The sequence below is a fragment of the Petaurus breviceps genome, unplaced genomic scaffold (genome assembly GCF_028583685.1).
Source record: "Petaurus breviceps papuanus isolate PSGF00001 unplaced genomic scaffold, PetGlider_PUasm1.0 77, whole genome shotgun sequence".
NCBI lineage: Eukaryota > Metazoa > Chordata > Mammalia > Diprotodontia > Petauridae > Petaurus > Petaurus breviceps.
This window is the reverse complement of record NW_027186492.1, coordinates 13,258,090-13,274,195: the sequence shown is the minus strand read 5'-3', so window position 1 is coordinate 13,274,195 and position 16,106 is coordinate 13,258,090. Positions and strand designations below refer to the sequence as shown.

At 36.2% G+C, this 16,106-nt stretch overlaps 2 protein-coding genes across 7 annotated transcripts in view; one reads left to right on the top strand and one right to left on the bottom strand.

The window, feature by feature from the left end:
• Positions 1–2,023, top strand: part of AP4S1 (adaptor related protein complex 4 subunit sigma 1) — a 63,873-nt gene extending 61,850 nt beyond the window's left edge. Inside the window, exon 6 of the mRNA XM_069106004.1 lies at positions 1,993–2,023. Within this exon, the coding sequence (XP_068962105.1) occupies positions 1,993–2,008 (16 nt within the window). The 3' untranslated portion in view covers positions 2,009–2,023. The remainder of the gene's footprint in view (positions 1–1,992) is intronic.
• Positions 1–16,106, bottom strand: part of HECTD1 (HECT domain E3 ubiquitin protein ligase 1) — a 105,166-nt gene that overhangs the window by 2,706 nt on the left and 86,354 nt on the right. For 5 of the 6 annotated variants that reach the window (XM_069105989.1, XM_069105993.1, XM_069105991.1 and 2 more), the window contains exons 31-41: positions 15,592–15,646; positions 15,164–15,346; positions 14,559–14,766; positions 14,393–14,478; positions 14,050–14,177; positions 7,517–7,718; positions 6,960–7,097; positions 5,743–6,350; positions 3,676–3,754; positions 3,426–3,519; positions 2,059–2,209 (exon numbers count right to left, since the gene is read on the bottom strand). In XM_069105989.1, coding sequence (XP_068962090.1) covers positions 2,059–2,209; positions 3,426–3,519; positions 3,676–3,754; positions 5,743–6,350; positions 6,960–7,097; positions 7,517–7,718; positions 14,050–14,177; positions 14,393–14,478; positions 14,559–14,766; positions 15,164–15,346; positions 15,592–15,646 — 1,932 coding nt within the window. The remainder of the gene's footprint in view (positions 1–2,058; positions 2,210–3,425; positions 3,520–3,675; positions 3,755–5,742; positions 6,351–6,959; positions 7,098–7,516; positions 7,719–14,049; positions 14,178–14,392; positions 14,479–14,558; positions 14,767–15,163; positions 15,347–15,591; positions 15,647–16,106) is intronic. The other variant, XM_069105992.1, reaches the window with a different exon arrangement.

Genomic DNA, 16,106 nt, shown 5'->3' with positions numbered 1-16,106 from the left:
AAGATCTTTGTCTATATATCTATATCCAGCCCCAATTTCTCCCGTCAGCATTAATTAGACCCACATCATTAACTGCCAATGGGACATTTCAAACTGGGTGTCCCAGAGACATCTTAAACTCCATGTCCAAAACTGAATTTATCTTTCCCAAAAAATCCTCCTCTATTCCAAACTCCATAAGCTATTAAGCTTATAATCTTAGCATTATTCTAGGACTTCTCATTCTTCCTCAGCCCACATATCCAATTAATTGCCAAATGCTGCCATTTCTACTTTCATAACATCTCTAGCTTTCAATCCTTCCTCTCCACTAAGAGCTACCAAATTAGGGGCAGCTAGGTGGCACAGTGAATACAGCGCCGGCCCTGGAGTCAGGAGGACCTGGGTTTGGATCCGGCCTCAGACGCTTAACACAAAAAACAGCCATGTGACCTTAGGCAAGTCACTTGGCCCCAACTGCCTTCCAAAAAGAAAAAAAAAAGAGCTACCAAATTAGGCCAAGTCCTTGACGGCCTCCTTACCTCCAATCTTCTACTCCAGTCTATCCTACACACTATTGTCAAAATGTTTCTGAAACACAGATCTGACTATGTGGTTTCCCTACTTAATCAACTCCAGTTGCTTCCTACTGCCTCTGGGACAATATAAAATTCCTTCATTTAGTCCATAAAATCCAGCCAAACTTGCCTTCCCTTTGTTCCTCACACAAGACTCCCTATCTCCTGTCTCTGTGCCTTTGCATGACTGCTGTCCCCCATACCTAGAATATTCTCCCTCCTAAGTTAGTGCCCTCCTTCCTAAACTATCTTGTATTTAATTTGTAAATATTTATGACTTTTATATTTATGTTGTATATATTTGTATATGTACTTATCTTCCCCATTAGAATATAAGATTAAGAATTAATAAATAAGGGCTGTGTTTCATGATTTGTACTTGCATCCCTAAAACCTAACAAAATACCTGGCACATAATATACAACTCCTCCTAGATCACTGCCTTGAAGGCAAAAAGGAGAAGGGAATGGTAGAGGATGAGACGGATAGAGAGTGTCATGGAAGCAACAAACATGAGGTTGAACAGACTTCAGGAGATAGTAGAGGACAGAAGGGCCTGTCATGCTATGGTCCATGGAGTCATTAAGAGTCAAACATAACTGAACGAATAAATAACAAATGCACTAAATAAGTACTTTTTGACCAAAATGATTTTACTGGTGAGGAAATTAAAGTCTCAAAGATTAAGTGACTTTCACAAAGTCACAGAATTATTTACAAGCACAGGTGGGATTAGAATTCAGGGCTTTAGTAACTAATACAGAGCTAAGGATAAAAACAAAAAAGGAATCCAAAGATTATGTAATATAAAATAACCCCAAAACATTTCCCTTAAACATCAGCACTGAAAGCAATAAATAGTCATCTGGCATCTTCCTTACATAGTGCAGAAGAAACATGTACAAAGTAGGTTCTCAATATGGTACTGGCATGAATTATTTTTGAAAGCAGAAATCCTGGCTCATTCAAAACATAAATGAAGTTTGTTCTTAGCTGTGAAAAGCCTCCTTCCCACCCCATCAATGTATAATGTTAAATTATCTCCATGAGACCATTAAGTTAATTTAAAAAAAACAGTAATAACTATACTTCTTTTAAACTGATATGATTACAAGTAAAAGTTTATGATAATCTCTTTAAAATTCCTTAGTATCTGGGACTGTATATAATCTGCTAAAGGGGAGGAAAGGGGTGGGAGAGTCATGATGAGAGGGGGTTGAAATGGGGTTAGTTTGCATTAACAGAATTTTTGCATAAATGATTTTTAATACCTGTAGGAACAATAATTCATCTATAGGAAATTTCAAATAGAAAAGTGAGCTCCATAATAAAGTAACAATTTACAGAAAAATCAACGTTTCTCCTTTTCTCTCAATCTTTTTTCTTTTACGACTAATAATCAAAACTGAATTTGTAATAAAACTTGTTTCTACAGTTGGAAGAGGACTTAATGGTAACCAGATGTCACTTAAAAACACACTTTTACTCCATTTGCACATACCTATCACGTGTATAGCCTAGCTTGGGCTCGGTATAATTGATAATATCTTCAGCAGCCCAGGATGGTGACTGATTTCCACAAAGAATCATCTGGACTTCTTCATGGCTGAAGGAACTCAGCTTCTCCATTGGGAAGACTTTATTAAATCCATCTTCATATATGAACAAATTAAAAAAAAATCACTAAGAATGAAAACTCCTAAATTCTGATTTCAAAACAGTTTAAAATTATAATACTGAATATTAACCAAATGAAGAACACAATATTAAAACATTAAAAACAGCCGTGGAAATAGTTATGAAAAAAAAATCAACTTCAGTTATATAAAATTTCTCTGCTAAATTACTGCCACAAACTTAAACTAAGAACAAGCAACCAATATGAAATACATATCAATGTAGATAGCCCACCCCAGCCAACCTAGATTAGAACCGGCAATAATCACTGCATAACCACTGTAAAACCAGTCACACATTTTCTAAGCATATGTAGTTAATAAATATCACTTTCACTAACACCTCATCCAGAAGAAATAAAATATATTATTTCACTCATCTTGATAATGTGAAGTTCCCACTCATCTGAAACCCCTGGATTTTGTGATCTTCAGAAACTCATCATTCTGAAAGACTAAACCAACTCAAACTCACACATCCTCAGTCATTTCCTGCTCCAACTGTAGGACTTCATCATGTTAAATTCCCCCATCCTCCCTCCCTCTTTTCATCTGCTTTATATATGTTTTCTTCCCGCATTATATTATGAGGGCAGGAAATGTCTTATAACCTTTCTATGTATTCCTAATGTTTAGCACAGTGCCTAACCCACAGCAGGCACTTAAGAAACTCTTGCCTAGGCAGAATGTAGATATGCTGTCCATTTTACAGATGAATAACAAGGCAGCTATTAAATTCTGTGTCTAGAGTTCAGCAGCCAACTTCCAATGAATAGTCAGGAGTAGGGAACTGAACCCCTCAAAAGATTCTAACTCTTCCTAGTTCCCTTCAAGTCTCACTATCTCCTTTTTTTCTGGTGGTAAACTAGATGGGAGATAGGACAACTCTATGGTGAAATCTGCAAAAAAATCGGGCGGTATTCATCACAGAAAAATTAGCCGCACCATCCTCTACCAATTTTTACCAAGCCTTGTACCTTGCCAATGAGTCCCTGCAGTTTAGCTCGGCCCCCCCTCCCCCAAAAAAAAGTGTTATAAAGGAAGAGTTAGAGAAAGAATTCAAATATTAACAAATCACACTAAGGAGTTTTTGTCAAAAAGAGAACCATGAATGAGAAAAAAATTTAATTTACTCAATTCCTTCACTGTAGTTAGTTAACCCAAGGAGTTTTCTTGTAATGATAAAAATTACCTCTAAAAGCTTCCATCTGTTTCTGAATACCCGTCTGCATGCAGAAGTCAAACATTAGATCCACATATTCCTCAGCATTGTCCATTGTGATCATCTATAAAAGAAAACAAGGAAATTAGCTAGCTATTCCTATGCTTGTTAAAGAGTGTTTCGGGTATTTCTTAACGTTTGTTCGTGATATTGATCAAAATACTATCTCCCCCTCCAAGGTAAAGATATCAAAGTCTAATCATTGAAACAAAGCCTTTACCTCATCTTCACCTCGAGGTTTGAGATCCACAGCTGTAAACCCATAAACTCTGGAGGAAGGACAGAACTGGAAATTTAAACTAAAAAGAAAAAGAATAAAATGGATTCATGACCAGTCCAAATTGCTGACCAAGTACTGAATACTAGTTTGTAACTAGTTCCTATGGGAACATAAAAAAAAAAATATATATATATATATATATATAAAAATTGACTCATCTCTTAATATTCAATCAACTATAAAGACATAAAGTATCCATGTAAATTCCCTGCAACTCAATTAAAAAACAACCCCCCCCCAAACTCCAGATTGCTCTTGCACAGTTACTAGGAGTAAGCCAATTAAGAGAAGACTTTTGCTTGTAACTTCTCTGCTTTTGTTTATATTTTTGTATATTTAGGATTTTTATGTATTTGTGATTCTATTATTAAGAATGTTTCATAAATACAAATCTTATTCAATTACAATGTAGGCAACTCATTTTCAGGGTCAAAATTTACTTTACTAAAGTGCTTTTCTTTCTGAGCCTTTTCACACCATCCTGTAGCATAATAGCTCTCCCATCCAGGCAATCTAGTGTAGCCCCCTCACTTGAAAGATGGCATAGCTACCCTCTGAGGTAAAGTGATAGAGATAGTAAACAGCCAAAAAGAATTCAAACCAAGGCTGTCTTTAAACCTAGTGCTTCTTTCACGATCCTATACTAAAATGAGGCTAGTACAAAATGCTCACTGGTTTGTGTATTTCTAATGGAATTCAATAGACAGGCACGAGCTCTATTCTTAACACTGCATGACATTCATGATGGTAACACTGACAAAAATGACTTTGTATAACCAAGAGCAAGGAGAAATGAGAAACTTAAATTGTTTATGTCTTCAGTTTAACAATTTTAAATGTCAAAACTTTTAACATTATGCTCTGAAAAGAAACCATCTACTTTTCAGCATGCCAATTTTTTTCCAAGTCCCTCATTTCAGCCATTCCATTAATTATAAATGCGTGAGAGGCAAAGGTTTGTTCTTTCTCTCTCTCTATTCTATACATTCTTAAGATTATACTGGTTACAACAGGAGAAAATTATTAACTTTGCCAAAAAGGGGTTACAAATTCTACACCACTACCACTGAAAAACAGACAATTCTAGCTGTAAATCTATGATCCTAAAAATTAACATATAATGACTTGTGGAAAAGCAGCATGGGGTTTTCGTGGATATGAAACTAGTCCCAGACAGAAAGACTTGATTAAAGACCTGTCTCTAGTATACATACTATAGTGGCTGTGTATGCATGGTTGTCATTTAACCTCAGTGCCCCTGAACAATTCTCTAAGATTATATAATATGTTGATCTGCATTTATGAAGACAGTTCCCACATATATAAAATAACAGGCCCAGACCAGTTCCCCTACCCCCACAAAACTGAATACTTGCTAACATAAGCAGTTAGCAAAACTGCTTTTTTTAAGAAAAAAAAAAAGCCTCTTAAAAACAAACCTAATGGAGATAGCAAGTTCAGCATACACTAAATATAGCAGAATTAAAATGAAAATGTTAACAAAATATCTGAGGCAAATATTACATACATAGTGAACACAAGAAAAGGTTCCTATATGGCATAAGATAACTGTACCTTGTATAAAAAAAAAAAAGCACTAAATGTCTGATGCTGATTTAGGCTGGCATAGGTCCCAAGACAGTGTCTTCTTCTTCCAAAAACAACCTAAAAGCACTTCAACTTAAAGCACTTGAATTATGAATTTATTATCTTAAATTTAGAACTTGAGATTTTTAATTATTGCTATGATTAATATTCTTACCTTTCAGAAATAGTAATCCCTATACCAATAGAAGTCTAAGTGCCAATAAGAAATCAAAAATTCCTACAGAACTTAAAATTTTTCTCAAGTTTATGTTAGATCACTAATCTAGTTCAACACTCTTTCACTTAAGAAGATTTAAAGACAAGTAATAGATGATTTTTTCATAAAAAGGCACTCCTAAATTAGGGAAGAAAACTGTTTTTGAAACTGTCAGGTTTAAAAAGCATAAGTGTAACTCTTACCCTAAATCTTCTATGCTAAGAGGAGGTCCAGAACCTGATGGATTCTTCAGCATTAGCTCTTGCAATTTTGTGTTCTTTTCATCTTCTGAAAGACTTTTGTTGCCTAAAATTTGGCGCCTTTTAACAGCAAGGTCTTTAATTTCTTTTAAAAATCTGGCTCTATGTGGATTTACCAGTTCAAAATCTTCCCAAGTTAAAATCCCATTAAACCAAGCTGGGGGTTTTGGTTTTGGTGGATCAAGAATAAATTCTGATTTCGAATCCTCTTCAAAGCTTCCTACTGAGAGTGAATCATGACCTTCTTCTGTAGATGCTTCAGACTGACTTTCAGTACAGTGTAAGTCTCTATCACCTCGTGACTCATAAATCAATTTACTCATATTGCTTTTAATGTCACCCATACACATGAGTTTAAAGAAAGGCTTAGAAATGGGTAAGTCCACAAGTCTATTGTCCTGAATACATTTGGCCAAGAAAATCCCAAGGAAATGAAAGAGTTTTGTGATTCTTTCAAGTTCATCACTATCTTGTGGGAATGGTGCAGTAAAAAGTCCACATGATCTTTGTACATAGTACCCAGGGGGTTTCAATCCACCTCCAAGATCAACCTGAGTGTTGTAAAAACAAGAAAATGATTAGACTACAATTGAATTATATGGTAAACTAAGACTACTATCTTCCTATTAGGGAGACTGCGGAAACCCACAAACATTACCTTTTGTCCAGTAAATTCTAAATTTGTATTTCTGGTCGCTGCATTGTGTTGTTAACAAGTATTAACCTAATTATCAATGCTAATATCACAGCATTCACAGCTTCTCTAGTTTAATGGAGACAGACTTACTCATATGACTTACATTAAATCTTAACTCCAAAGACCCTTTTTCAAGATACAGCTGAGTCAAGTAACCCATCAACAAAAGCCACGTCAAACTATACAAAGGAGAATGAGGAATAGGAGGGTGTTCCACAGGGCAAGAGGAGTGGAGATGTTTTTAATTATGAAACACTCAGATTTGATATCTTTTCCATTCAGATATTCTGACATCTCAATAAAGAATGTAACAAGTTTGATATTACTTATATATCAAATATCAACCTTAGAGTTCCAGAATTCCACAGTTCACATGCCCTTAACATCCTAACTTTTTTTGTGCCATGTTCATGGGTCAGTATTCCTAAGTACATGTGTACAAGATGGGGAAAATATATCTTACATGACGAGATTCATCATCTGGGAAGTCGTCATCACAAAGCCAGGTTCCCAGTTCAGTTCTCTGGAATTCTGCTGCCACCAGAGCATAAAATTCCAGTGTAGGCCCCAACCCAGTCCCTTCTTCTCCCAAAAACTCAACCTAAAAAAAGATTGGGAAAGTGGGCTTAAAATGGGTTATTAAAATGTTTCAGTAAGGTAGATCAGAGATTGCACATCTCATTTTAACTTTTCTGGATGACTGAGTCTATATGGTTTGTATTCCATTCAACAAATACAATAATTAGCTTAATAATAAAATTCTTCAATGTCTTTGTCAAGATAAAACTTAATATTTAGAAACTACTATGACAATAGTAGTTGTTATTCCACTAAAGAGGTAATGTAGTAGAAAATGCGACTATGAGTCAGAACTCTGTTCTTATTCTGGGACTATAATTATGAACCATGTGATACCAGAAAAGAGGTTACAACCTCTCTGGTCCTCAGATTTTACATGTGTAAGTGAAGGAGCTAGACTCTTTTCTACTGTAGAAAAGCATTCTAATTCAAATGTTGTACCTCCAGAACTGATTTCCGATCTGCATGTATTTGCATAACATTCTCAGCCCACTCCATCAGTGAATCACCACGTGGAACCTTTACTCTTTCATGCTTAAGACGACCAACTCTAAACTCCCCCGGATCATCTCGTCTTACATTACTTGTTGTTCTTGTTCGTTCAACGGTAGCCTCACGCCTATTCTGCAACCACACAATTGCTCTAAAAGAAAAAAACAATCATGTGCACATGTAACATCATACTCGAAAGTAGTAAATTACCTATGCTATTAAAATTTTTTAGTTAAGACACTTTTTTTAAAACACAGGAAGAGAAGTACAAATTTTACCATGAACACCAAATGTAGGGACAGAACACAGATGGAGGAGTAAAAGCAGGGACTTGCTTGAACTCTGCCCCAAACCCCTCCAAATACCTGCAAAGAATGACTCTAAATGATTCTAAAGCTGCAGAACCCACAAAATGACAAGGTTAAACACATCTCCAGTCCAAGACAGCCTGGAAGGTTGACAGGAAGGCCATATTGCATGGGGCTGGGAGCAGAGTGCAGTCTGGTCATGCCAGGCGCGGACAGGGCCAGACCAGAGCTCAGGGGACTAAATCGCTAGCAGCTGTGGTGGTTTCCAGACTTCTCAAACCACAAACACTGAGAATAGTGTGGAAGGTCAGTGAGGGAACTCTGTGGGATCTGGGTGAAAGAGGAGGGCACAGTCCAGTCCCAGCCCCAGGGTGGCAGAGGCAGTGGTGGCAACGGCGGCAGCAGCAACAGCAGTGGCTATTTCCAGAGCTCTGGGCCCAGAGATGGGGGGATCCAGTGGCTGACACAAAATCCCTGAAGCCTGATACAGTACACTAACCACCACCCCTACCCCCACTAGAAGCAGGAGCCTTGACAGGGAGCTAGAAAGTCAAGTATTTGGTTGGGAACATAAACAAACAGCGTAAAAAAAACCTTCAAATTATACAATCTTATTTTGATGACAAAGAAGATCAAAACATAAAGCCAGAAAAAGACAACAAAGTCAAGGCCCCTACATCCAAAGCCTCCAAGAAAAATATGAATTGGTTGCAGGCCATGAAAGAACTCAAAAAGGATTTTGAAAATCAAGTAAGTAGAGGAAAAATTGGGAAGAGAAATGAGAAAATCATGAAAATTGAGTCAACAGCTTGCTAAAGGAGACCCCAAAAAACATAGAAGAAAAGAACACCTTAAAAAATTAGACTGGGAGCAGAGTCAAGATGGTGGAGTAGAAACAGGACCTCCGTGCAGCTCCGGCTCCCACCACCTCCAATTCATGTAAAAGGGGACACTGAACAAATTTGGAGCTACAGAACCCACAAAATGACACAAAGAAGCCAACCTCCCAATGAGGACAGTCCAGCAGGAATCAGCCAGCACTAAGCTCTGGGAGCCGAGCCCAGCCCTACGCTGAGGCTGTAGCCCCAGGCAGCCCGACCAACCACCAGCTGGAGGGACTTCAGATAACCAGCACCTGTGGCAGTTTCCAGAATTATCAACCCATACATGCTAAGGACAAAGTGAGAGGTCAGTGCAGTGTGTGTACTTTGGGATCCAGTAGTTGGGAGTGTGTCAACCTCTTCCCACAGGCAAGGAGGAACCACAGCTCTGCAGCCGCTCCCACATGGCAGCTTCAGCTCCTGGCCTGCAGAGTGTAGAGGAACCAAGCACCAGTCTGAGGGGTAATCGCTCTTGCTTTAAACTGCTTGGATCTGGATTGCAGTCCAGGGTGGAGGTCCTGGGGTGTGTGACCAGCTTGCCAGAGTGTGTGGAGGCTTCAGAGAGGGCACCCAACTAATACCTCCAGCAGCTGAGAAAATCCCAATGTTTGGTACAAAGCTCTCCTATCTGGTAGCAGAGTCCTACTGTGGCAAAAAGCCCAGGGGTCAAGTGACTGAGGGGAGACATGACAGGCAAAGGAAACAAAGCAGACAGAAGATTCCAATATTAGACTCCTATTTTGGGGACAAAAAGGAGCAAAGCATGGAACAGGAGGAAGACAGTGGAGTCAGAACTCCTGCACCAAAAGCTTCAAAGGAAAATACAAGCCGGATAGAGGTCACAGAGGACCTTAAGAAGCAGATAAGAGAAGTGAAGGAAAAATCGGAAAGAGAAATGAGAACAATGCAAGAAAATTACAAAATGAGGGTCAACAGCCTGACTGAGGAAAATAACAACTTAAAAAATAGACTAACTCATATGGCAAAAGAGGCTCAAAAAGGCAATGAGGAGAAGAATGCCTTAAAAAGTCAAATTTGCCAGATGGAAAAAGAATCTCAAAAGCTCACCGAGGAGAATCATTCCTTCAGAATTAGACTAGAGCAAATGGAAGCTAATGACTTTATGAGAAATCAAGATGCTGTTAAACAGATCCAAACAAATGAAAGAATAGAAGGCAATGTGAAATATCTCATGGGAAAAACCACTGATCTGGAAAATAGATCCAGGAGAGATAATTTAAAAATTATTGGACTACGTGAAAGCCATGATCAAAGTAAGAACCTAGAAATCATCCTCCAGGAAGTTCTCAAAGAAAACTGCCCTGATGTGTTAGAACCAGAAGGCAAAATAGAGGTTGAAAGAATGCACCAATCACCTCCTGAAAAAGATCCCAAAAAGAAAACTCCTAGGAATATTATAGCCAGGTTCTGGAATTCCCAGATTAAGGAGAGAATATTACAAGCAGCAAGGAAGAAACAATTTGAATATTGTGGAAACACAATCAGGATAACCCAGGGTCTGGCAGCTTCTACACTGAGGGATCGAAGGGCCTGGAATATGATATTCTGGAGGGCAAAGGAGCTGGGATTAAAACCAAGAATTACCTACCCAGCAAAACTGAGTATCATGTTTCAGGGGAAAATATTGGTCATTCAGTGGAATAGAGGACTTTCAAGCATTCTTGATGAAAAAACCAGAGTTGAATAGAAAATTTGACATTCATATACAAGAAGCATGAGAAGGTAAACAGGGAAAAGAAATCATAAGGAATTTATCAAAGTTGAACTATTAACATTCCTACATGGAAAAACAATAATTGTAACTGATGAATTTTTTCTCAGTATGAAAAAAGTTTAAGGGAATAGAAATATATATGTCTATATATGAGGGTATATGGGCATATATGAATACAAAAAAAATTAGAATGAAGCAAATGGAAGCTAACGACTTTATGAGAAATCAAGAAATTATAAAACAAAATGAAAAGAATGTAAAAAAAGAAGACAATGTAAAATATCTCACTGGAAAAACCACTGACCAGGAAAATAGAGCTTGGAAAAAGAATTTTAAAATTACTGGACTACTTGAAAGCCATGATCAAAAAAATAACCTAGATGTCATCTTTTAAGAAATCATCAAGGAAAACAGTTCTGATATTCTAGAACTGGAGGGTGAAATAGAAATTATAACAATTCACTGATTGCTTCTTGAAAGAGAACCCAAAAGAAAACTCCTAGGAATATTATAGCCAAACTCCCAGGGCAAGGAGAAAATATTGCAAGCAGACAAAAAAAAAACAATTCAGTTATTGTGGAAATACAATCAGAATAACACAAGACCCTAGCAGCTTCTAGATTAAGAGATCAAAGGGCTTGGAATATGATATTCTGGAGGTTACAGGAGCCAGGATTAACCAACAATTCACCTACCCAGCAAAACTGAGTATAATAATTCAGGGGGGAAAATGGACATTCAATGAAATATAGGACTTTTAAGCATTCTTGTTGAAAAGACTAGAGTTGAACAGGAAATATGACTTTCAAATATAAGACTGAAGAGAAGCATAAAAAGGTAAACAGGAAAGAGAACTCATAAGGGACTTATTAAAGTTGAAATGTTTACACTCCTACATGGAAAAGATGATATTTGGAAATCATGAGACCTTTTTCAGTATTAGGGTAGTTGGAGGAAATAGATAAGACAGACAGACAGACAGATGGATGGCACAGGGTGAATTGAATATGAAGGGATGATATCTAAAAAATCAAATTAAGGGGTGAGAGATGAATGTATGGGAGAAGGAGAAAGGGAGAGATAGAATGGTATAAATTATTTCACATAGAAAAGGGAATGAGTGAACATTTCTCTCATAAGATCTGGCTTAAGGAGGGAATAACATACACACTCAATTGGGTATCTTACCCTACAGGAAAGTAAGGGGGAATGGGATTAGGGGGAAGGGGGAGGAGCGGGGGGAGAATATTAGGGAAAGCAGATAAGGGGAGGGGGTAGTCAGTAGCAAACACTTTTGAAAAAGGACAGGGTCAAAGGAGAAAACAGAATAAGTGGGCGGGGGGGGATAGGATGGAGGGAAATATAGTCTTTCACAGTATGACCATTATGGAAATATGTTGCATAACTACACATCTATAACCTATACTGAATTGCTTGCCTTCTCAATGAGGGTGGGTGGGGAGGGAAGAAGGGAGAGAATTTGGAACTCAAAAGTTTTTTTAAAAAAGGGAGGGGGGGATTTTACATGCAACTGGGAAATAAGATAGACAGGCAATGGGGTATAGAAATCTACCTTGCCCTACAAGAAAGTAAGGGGGAAGGATAGAAGGGGAGTTGGGAGGGTGATAGAAGGGAGGACAGGCTGGGGGAAAGGGTAATCAGAATGCATGCCATCTTGGGGTGGGGAGGAGGGGAGAGATGGAGAGAAAATTTGGAATTCAAAATCTTGTGGAAATGAATGTTCAAAACTAAAAATAAATAAATAATTTTTTAAAAATACATAAGCCTAAAAGGAAAAAACCCAGCAAATGTACAAATGAAATGTGGGAAATCTATTCCACACTTAAGTAAAAGAACTAACACCACGAACAAATATTACAAGCCTGCTCTTAAACAAATAGTAATTTACTATGTAGGACCTACCTATGGAGTAAAATAAAATAAGCATTCTTATAGCATAAAGTATCAGTTATATTAAAACTAATTTTATAGGAAAGATCTTGGGTTTTGTCCGTGTGTGTATGTGCATTCACTCACATACACATACATACGTGTATGTTTGTATGTATATAGAGGAGGGGGTTGGAAGAAGATACAAATTTAAATCTTGCATATGGCATTTATTAGCTGAGTAATCATGGACAAGTAGCTTAAATTCTTTGGACCTTAATTTATTCAGATGTAAAATGGGAAAATCTCATAGTGACCTGATGGCTTTTGCGATGCTCAAATGAGATATACAAAGTGTTTCAGAAATCATAAAGTGTAATAAACAACGAGTTATAATTGTCATAGTTCTATTCAAATAGGAAAATACTTCAAAGTAATTAAAAATGAATGTCTTATTTTATGGAGAAAGTATTATGCACATTTAATAATCTCTAAAGCACAGAGAACATTGCAGCTATAATACGCATTATTATTCCAAGGCTTAGGGCATTAACTCAACCCTCTTAGTTGATAAAAGTTTATAATATTATTTTCCAAATATATTATGAATGAAAAACTACCATAAAAAGGGGACTGTCATTTAAAATTTTAATTTCGTAATTATCACAATAGCTGAAAATCTACTGGGGAAGATAAATGCTTTACTTACAGAAGTAATGTATGTCTTACAATAGAATTTAAGATGCATGGAAATTAATGTGTGGCAAAAAATGTAATTTTAGCTATTAATAACTAAAATACTACGGAACTTTAAGGAGCTTTTTTGATAAATGGACAAATTTCCTATCCCACAAAATTAAATCATACTAAGTAAGCATGATGCCTGGTACTTCTTAACCTTTATTGAGCTGGCAGTGTTTCTTCCATTCAATGTGATTCAATTCAACAAGCTTTTATTAAGTGCCTACTATGTGATGAACACTGAGGAAATACAAAGACAAAAACAAAACTGTCTAGGCTCTCAAGGAACTTACATTCCATTTATTATTTTATATATGTGATATGTAAAATAGTACAACAAAGTAATGCCCACAACTGAAAACAAATTAATAAATTAAGAATTCATCTTCATCGGCCATTTGATTCTAAGTTAAAATAAACCCCTACATTTTGACTAGAAGTGCTATTATATTTATGTAAAAATCTTACCAGTATATAATCAAGACAAATTATTTTATCAATTTTCAGAATTTAAGAGTGTGTGAATTCGCCATCTGGTCTTCCCACAATAGAATTTCCCCCAAAAAATATTTTTGTCTTTATTTGGATCACAACTCCTTTTAGAAAAGAAGGATTTTGAAGCCTGGGACCAGATCTTCTCCTTTACATGAAAGACATCTTTTTTCTGCCTCCCTCCCCATTTAAAATATATAAGGCTTATATATAAGCCTACTAAAAGCAAGAGATACACAATTCCAAACCTTTTCCCCTATTCTTCTCCAAATCAAAATCAAATATTTAAAGAATATTTCCAAGCAAAATTTTATAACCATTAGGCACATTATAAAAAATTACAGCAGTAAGTATCTAGTAGTCCTAATTATGGTACTACTTGTTAAAAAATATTATAACAATGTTAAGCAACTTCTGAAAAGAGACATTTCTTACCTGGATGCTCCAAATGCTGTACATGTAAAATAAAGCTGCCTAGTTTCAAATGGTATTAAGAAGGGACATTTGCTGGTTAACTGTTCACACCAGTCCGGCAGAGCCCCACTTGCTAGTGCCAAAGGTTCCTGAAAATTATTGTATAAAACAATGGTCTCAGTACTACATATGAATGAACAGAAAAAGAGTAAATTCTGGTATGTAATTAAGCAAATACAAAGTGGGTCAGGTTCAAATGAATAAAAACTCATAAAAAATCAGGCAGGGAAGAACATGTCAAAGAAAGGACTTCAAAAGTCCAGCACTTACAGTATTGAACAGTTCATTGGCCTGGTGTAATTACCTCAATCTGCTGCAAGATTTTCGTAGTGATTTTTTTGCTTGTGAATTCATCTGGTGGAAAATTAAACTGAAGCTGCTCATCTCCTTCTGTAAACATTAATAAAAATATAAAAACTTGACTTGCTTTTTAAATGACGCTGAAGAAACCACACAAAGTTCTTACATACCTTCTTGGGAAGATCTTGAGTATGGGTCACTTGCAACTATATACAGAATACGTAATAACTGTAAAACGTCTTCTACTCCACATGAATTCTGTCCATTGCCTGCTTTGGCCTGTGGCTGCTCTTTGGCCAAACTAAGAATATCACAATTTTGAAAAGTAGAAATGGCTCCCTGGCTCAATCCAGACTTTGATCCATGCTCACAAAAATCCTACAGAAATAATTAGTAAAATTAATCATTAAGTCATATTTTTAGAATAAATAAAAGGCTAAAATCTATCACTTTAAAATGGTTACTTTGTTAAAAGTTGCAAAAAAGATATGGCTTTTTGTATATAAAAGTAGTGTATAACCCAGACTATAATCAATTTCTCTTAACATTAAATAACTCCTAATAAGAGGCACACTTTTATAAGAAATTTTATTAGCATCTTACTTTATAAGCCCAGATTTTAAAATAAAATGTTGGAACATGGACATCAATAACTAAACAATCTTCTAAGAACACCCCATTACCACTTTCCTCCTCATGAGAGGAATCTACAAAGCTGCAAAATGAAGCACACAGCCATTCCCAAACAAAACAGTATTTGAATGAGGATATATACCTTGTATGCAGCTATGAGCTGAGAACAATTTCTGTTTTTCCTAATACTTTTATTAGTGCCGGTTAATTTCCAGTGGCGCAGAAAAGCGGAGTCTGCATTCTTCTGCAGGTAGGTTATCAAGTCATTCTTTGGTAATTCATCAGTGCCAAGGTACTGTTCCACATGCTCTATAGACCAGCAACCCTACAACAGGAAGAACCAAATATTGGTTTTTCCTGATTGTAAAGTCTAAGATACTTTACATGCATCACAATAAGATATCTTTAGGAACATGCATTTAATAATTAACAACTTTATTTCCAATTTAAAATTTTAAATGCTGTTAGTATTGTTTTTCCCACATGGTGCACCTCACAAACAGCAATATGTTGATTACTGACTAAGAGCAAGAAATAAAAATTTTAAACTAATAAAGAAAATGTTCTTACCATCTTTCCATTTTCCTTTTCTTTGTCAGAATCCTTCATCTCTCTGTACATGATTCTAAATATGAAGATATTATCCAAATTAATTAAGCTTTTTCTTAAAGTTTATTTCCAATGAAGTTTATTTATACTTTAATAAAGGTCCACCCTTTGGCCAAATCCTGAGGGGGATAATAAGTATAAAATCTTGGGAGAAGTTTTATAAACAGAAACAGAACAGGTTACTTCAAAACCAAGACAGGGATAAAGCAAGAGAGGTCACTGCAGAGGAAGGCCTATGAACTGAATATTTTATCATAAATACAAACTAAAGACACAATAACAATTGCAGAAATCTTGATTAAGTCACAGTGTGCTGATAATGAATTTGATCAAACCACTGGAAAGAAGTATCAGAATGGAAAGCTATTTGCATCTGAGGTTGTATTAAAACAATAACCACAGGCAATGAAAAAGGATATTTTTAGCATACAATTTTTAGCATTAAAAGAGAAATTTTCTTTTTTTTTTTTTTTTTT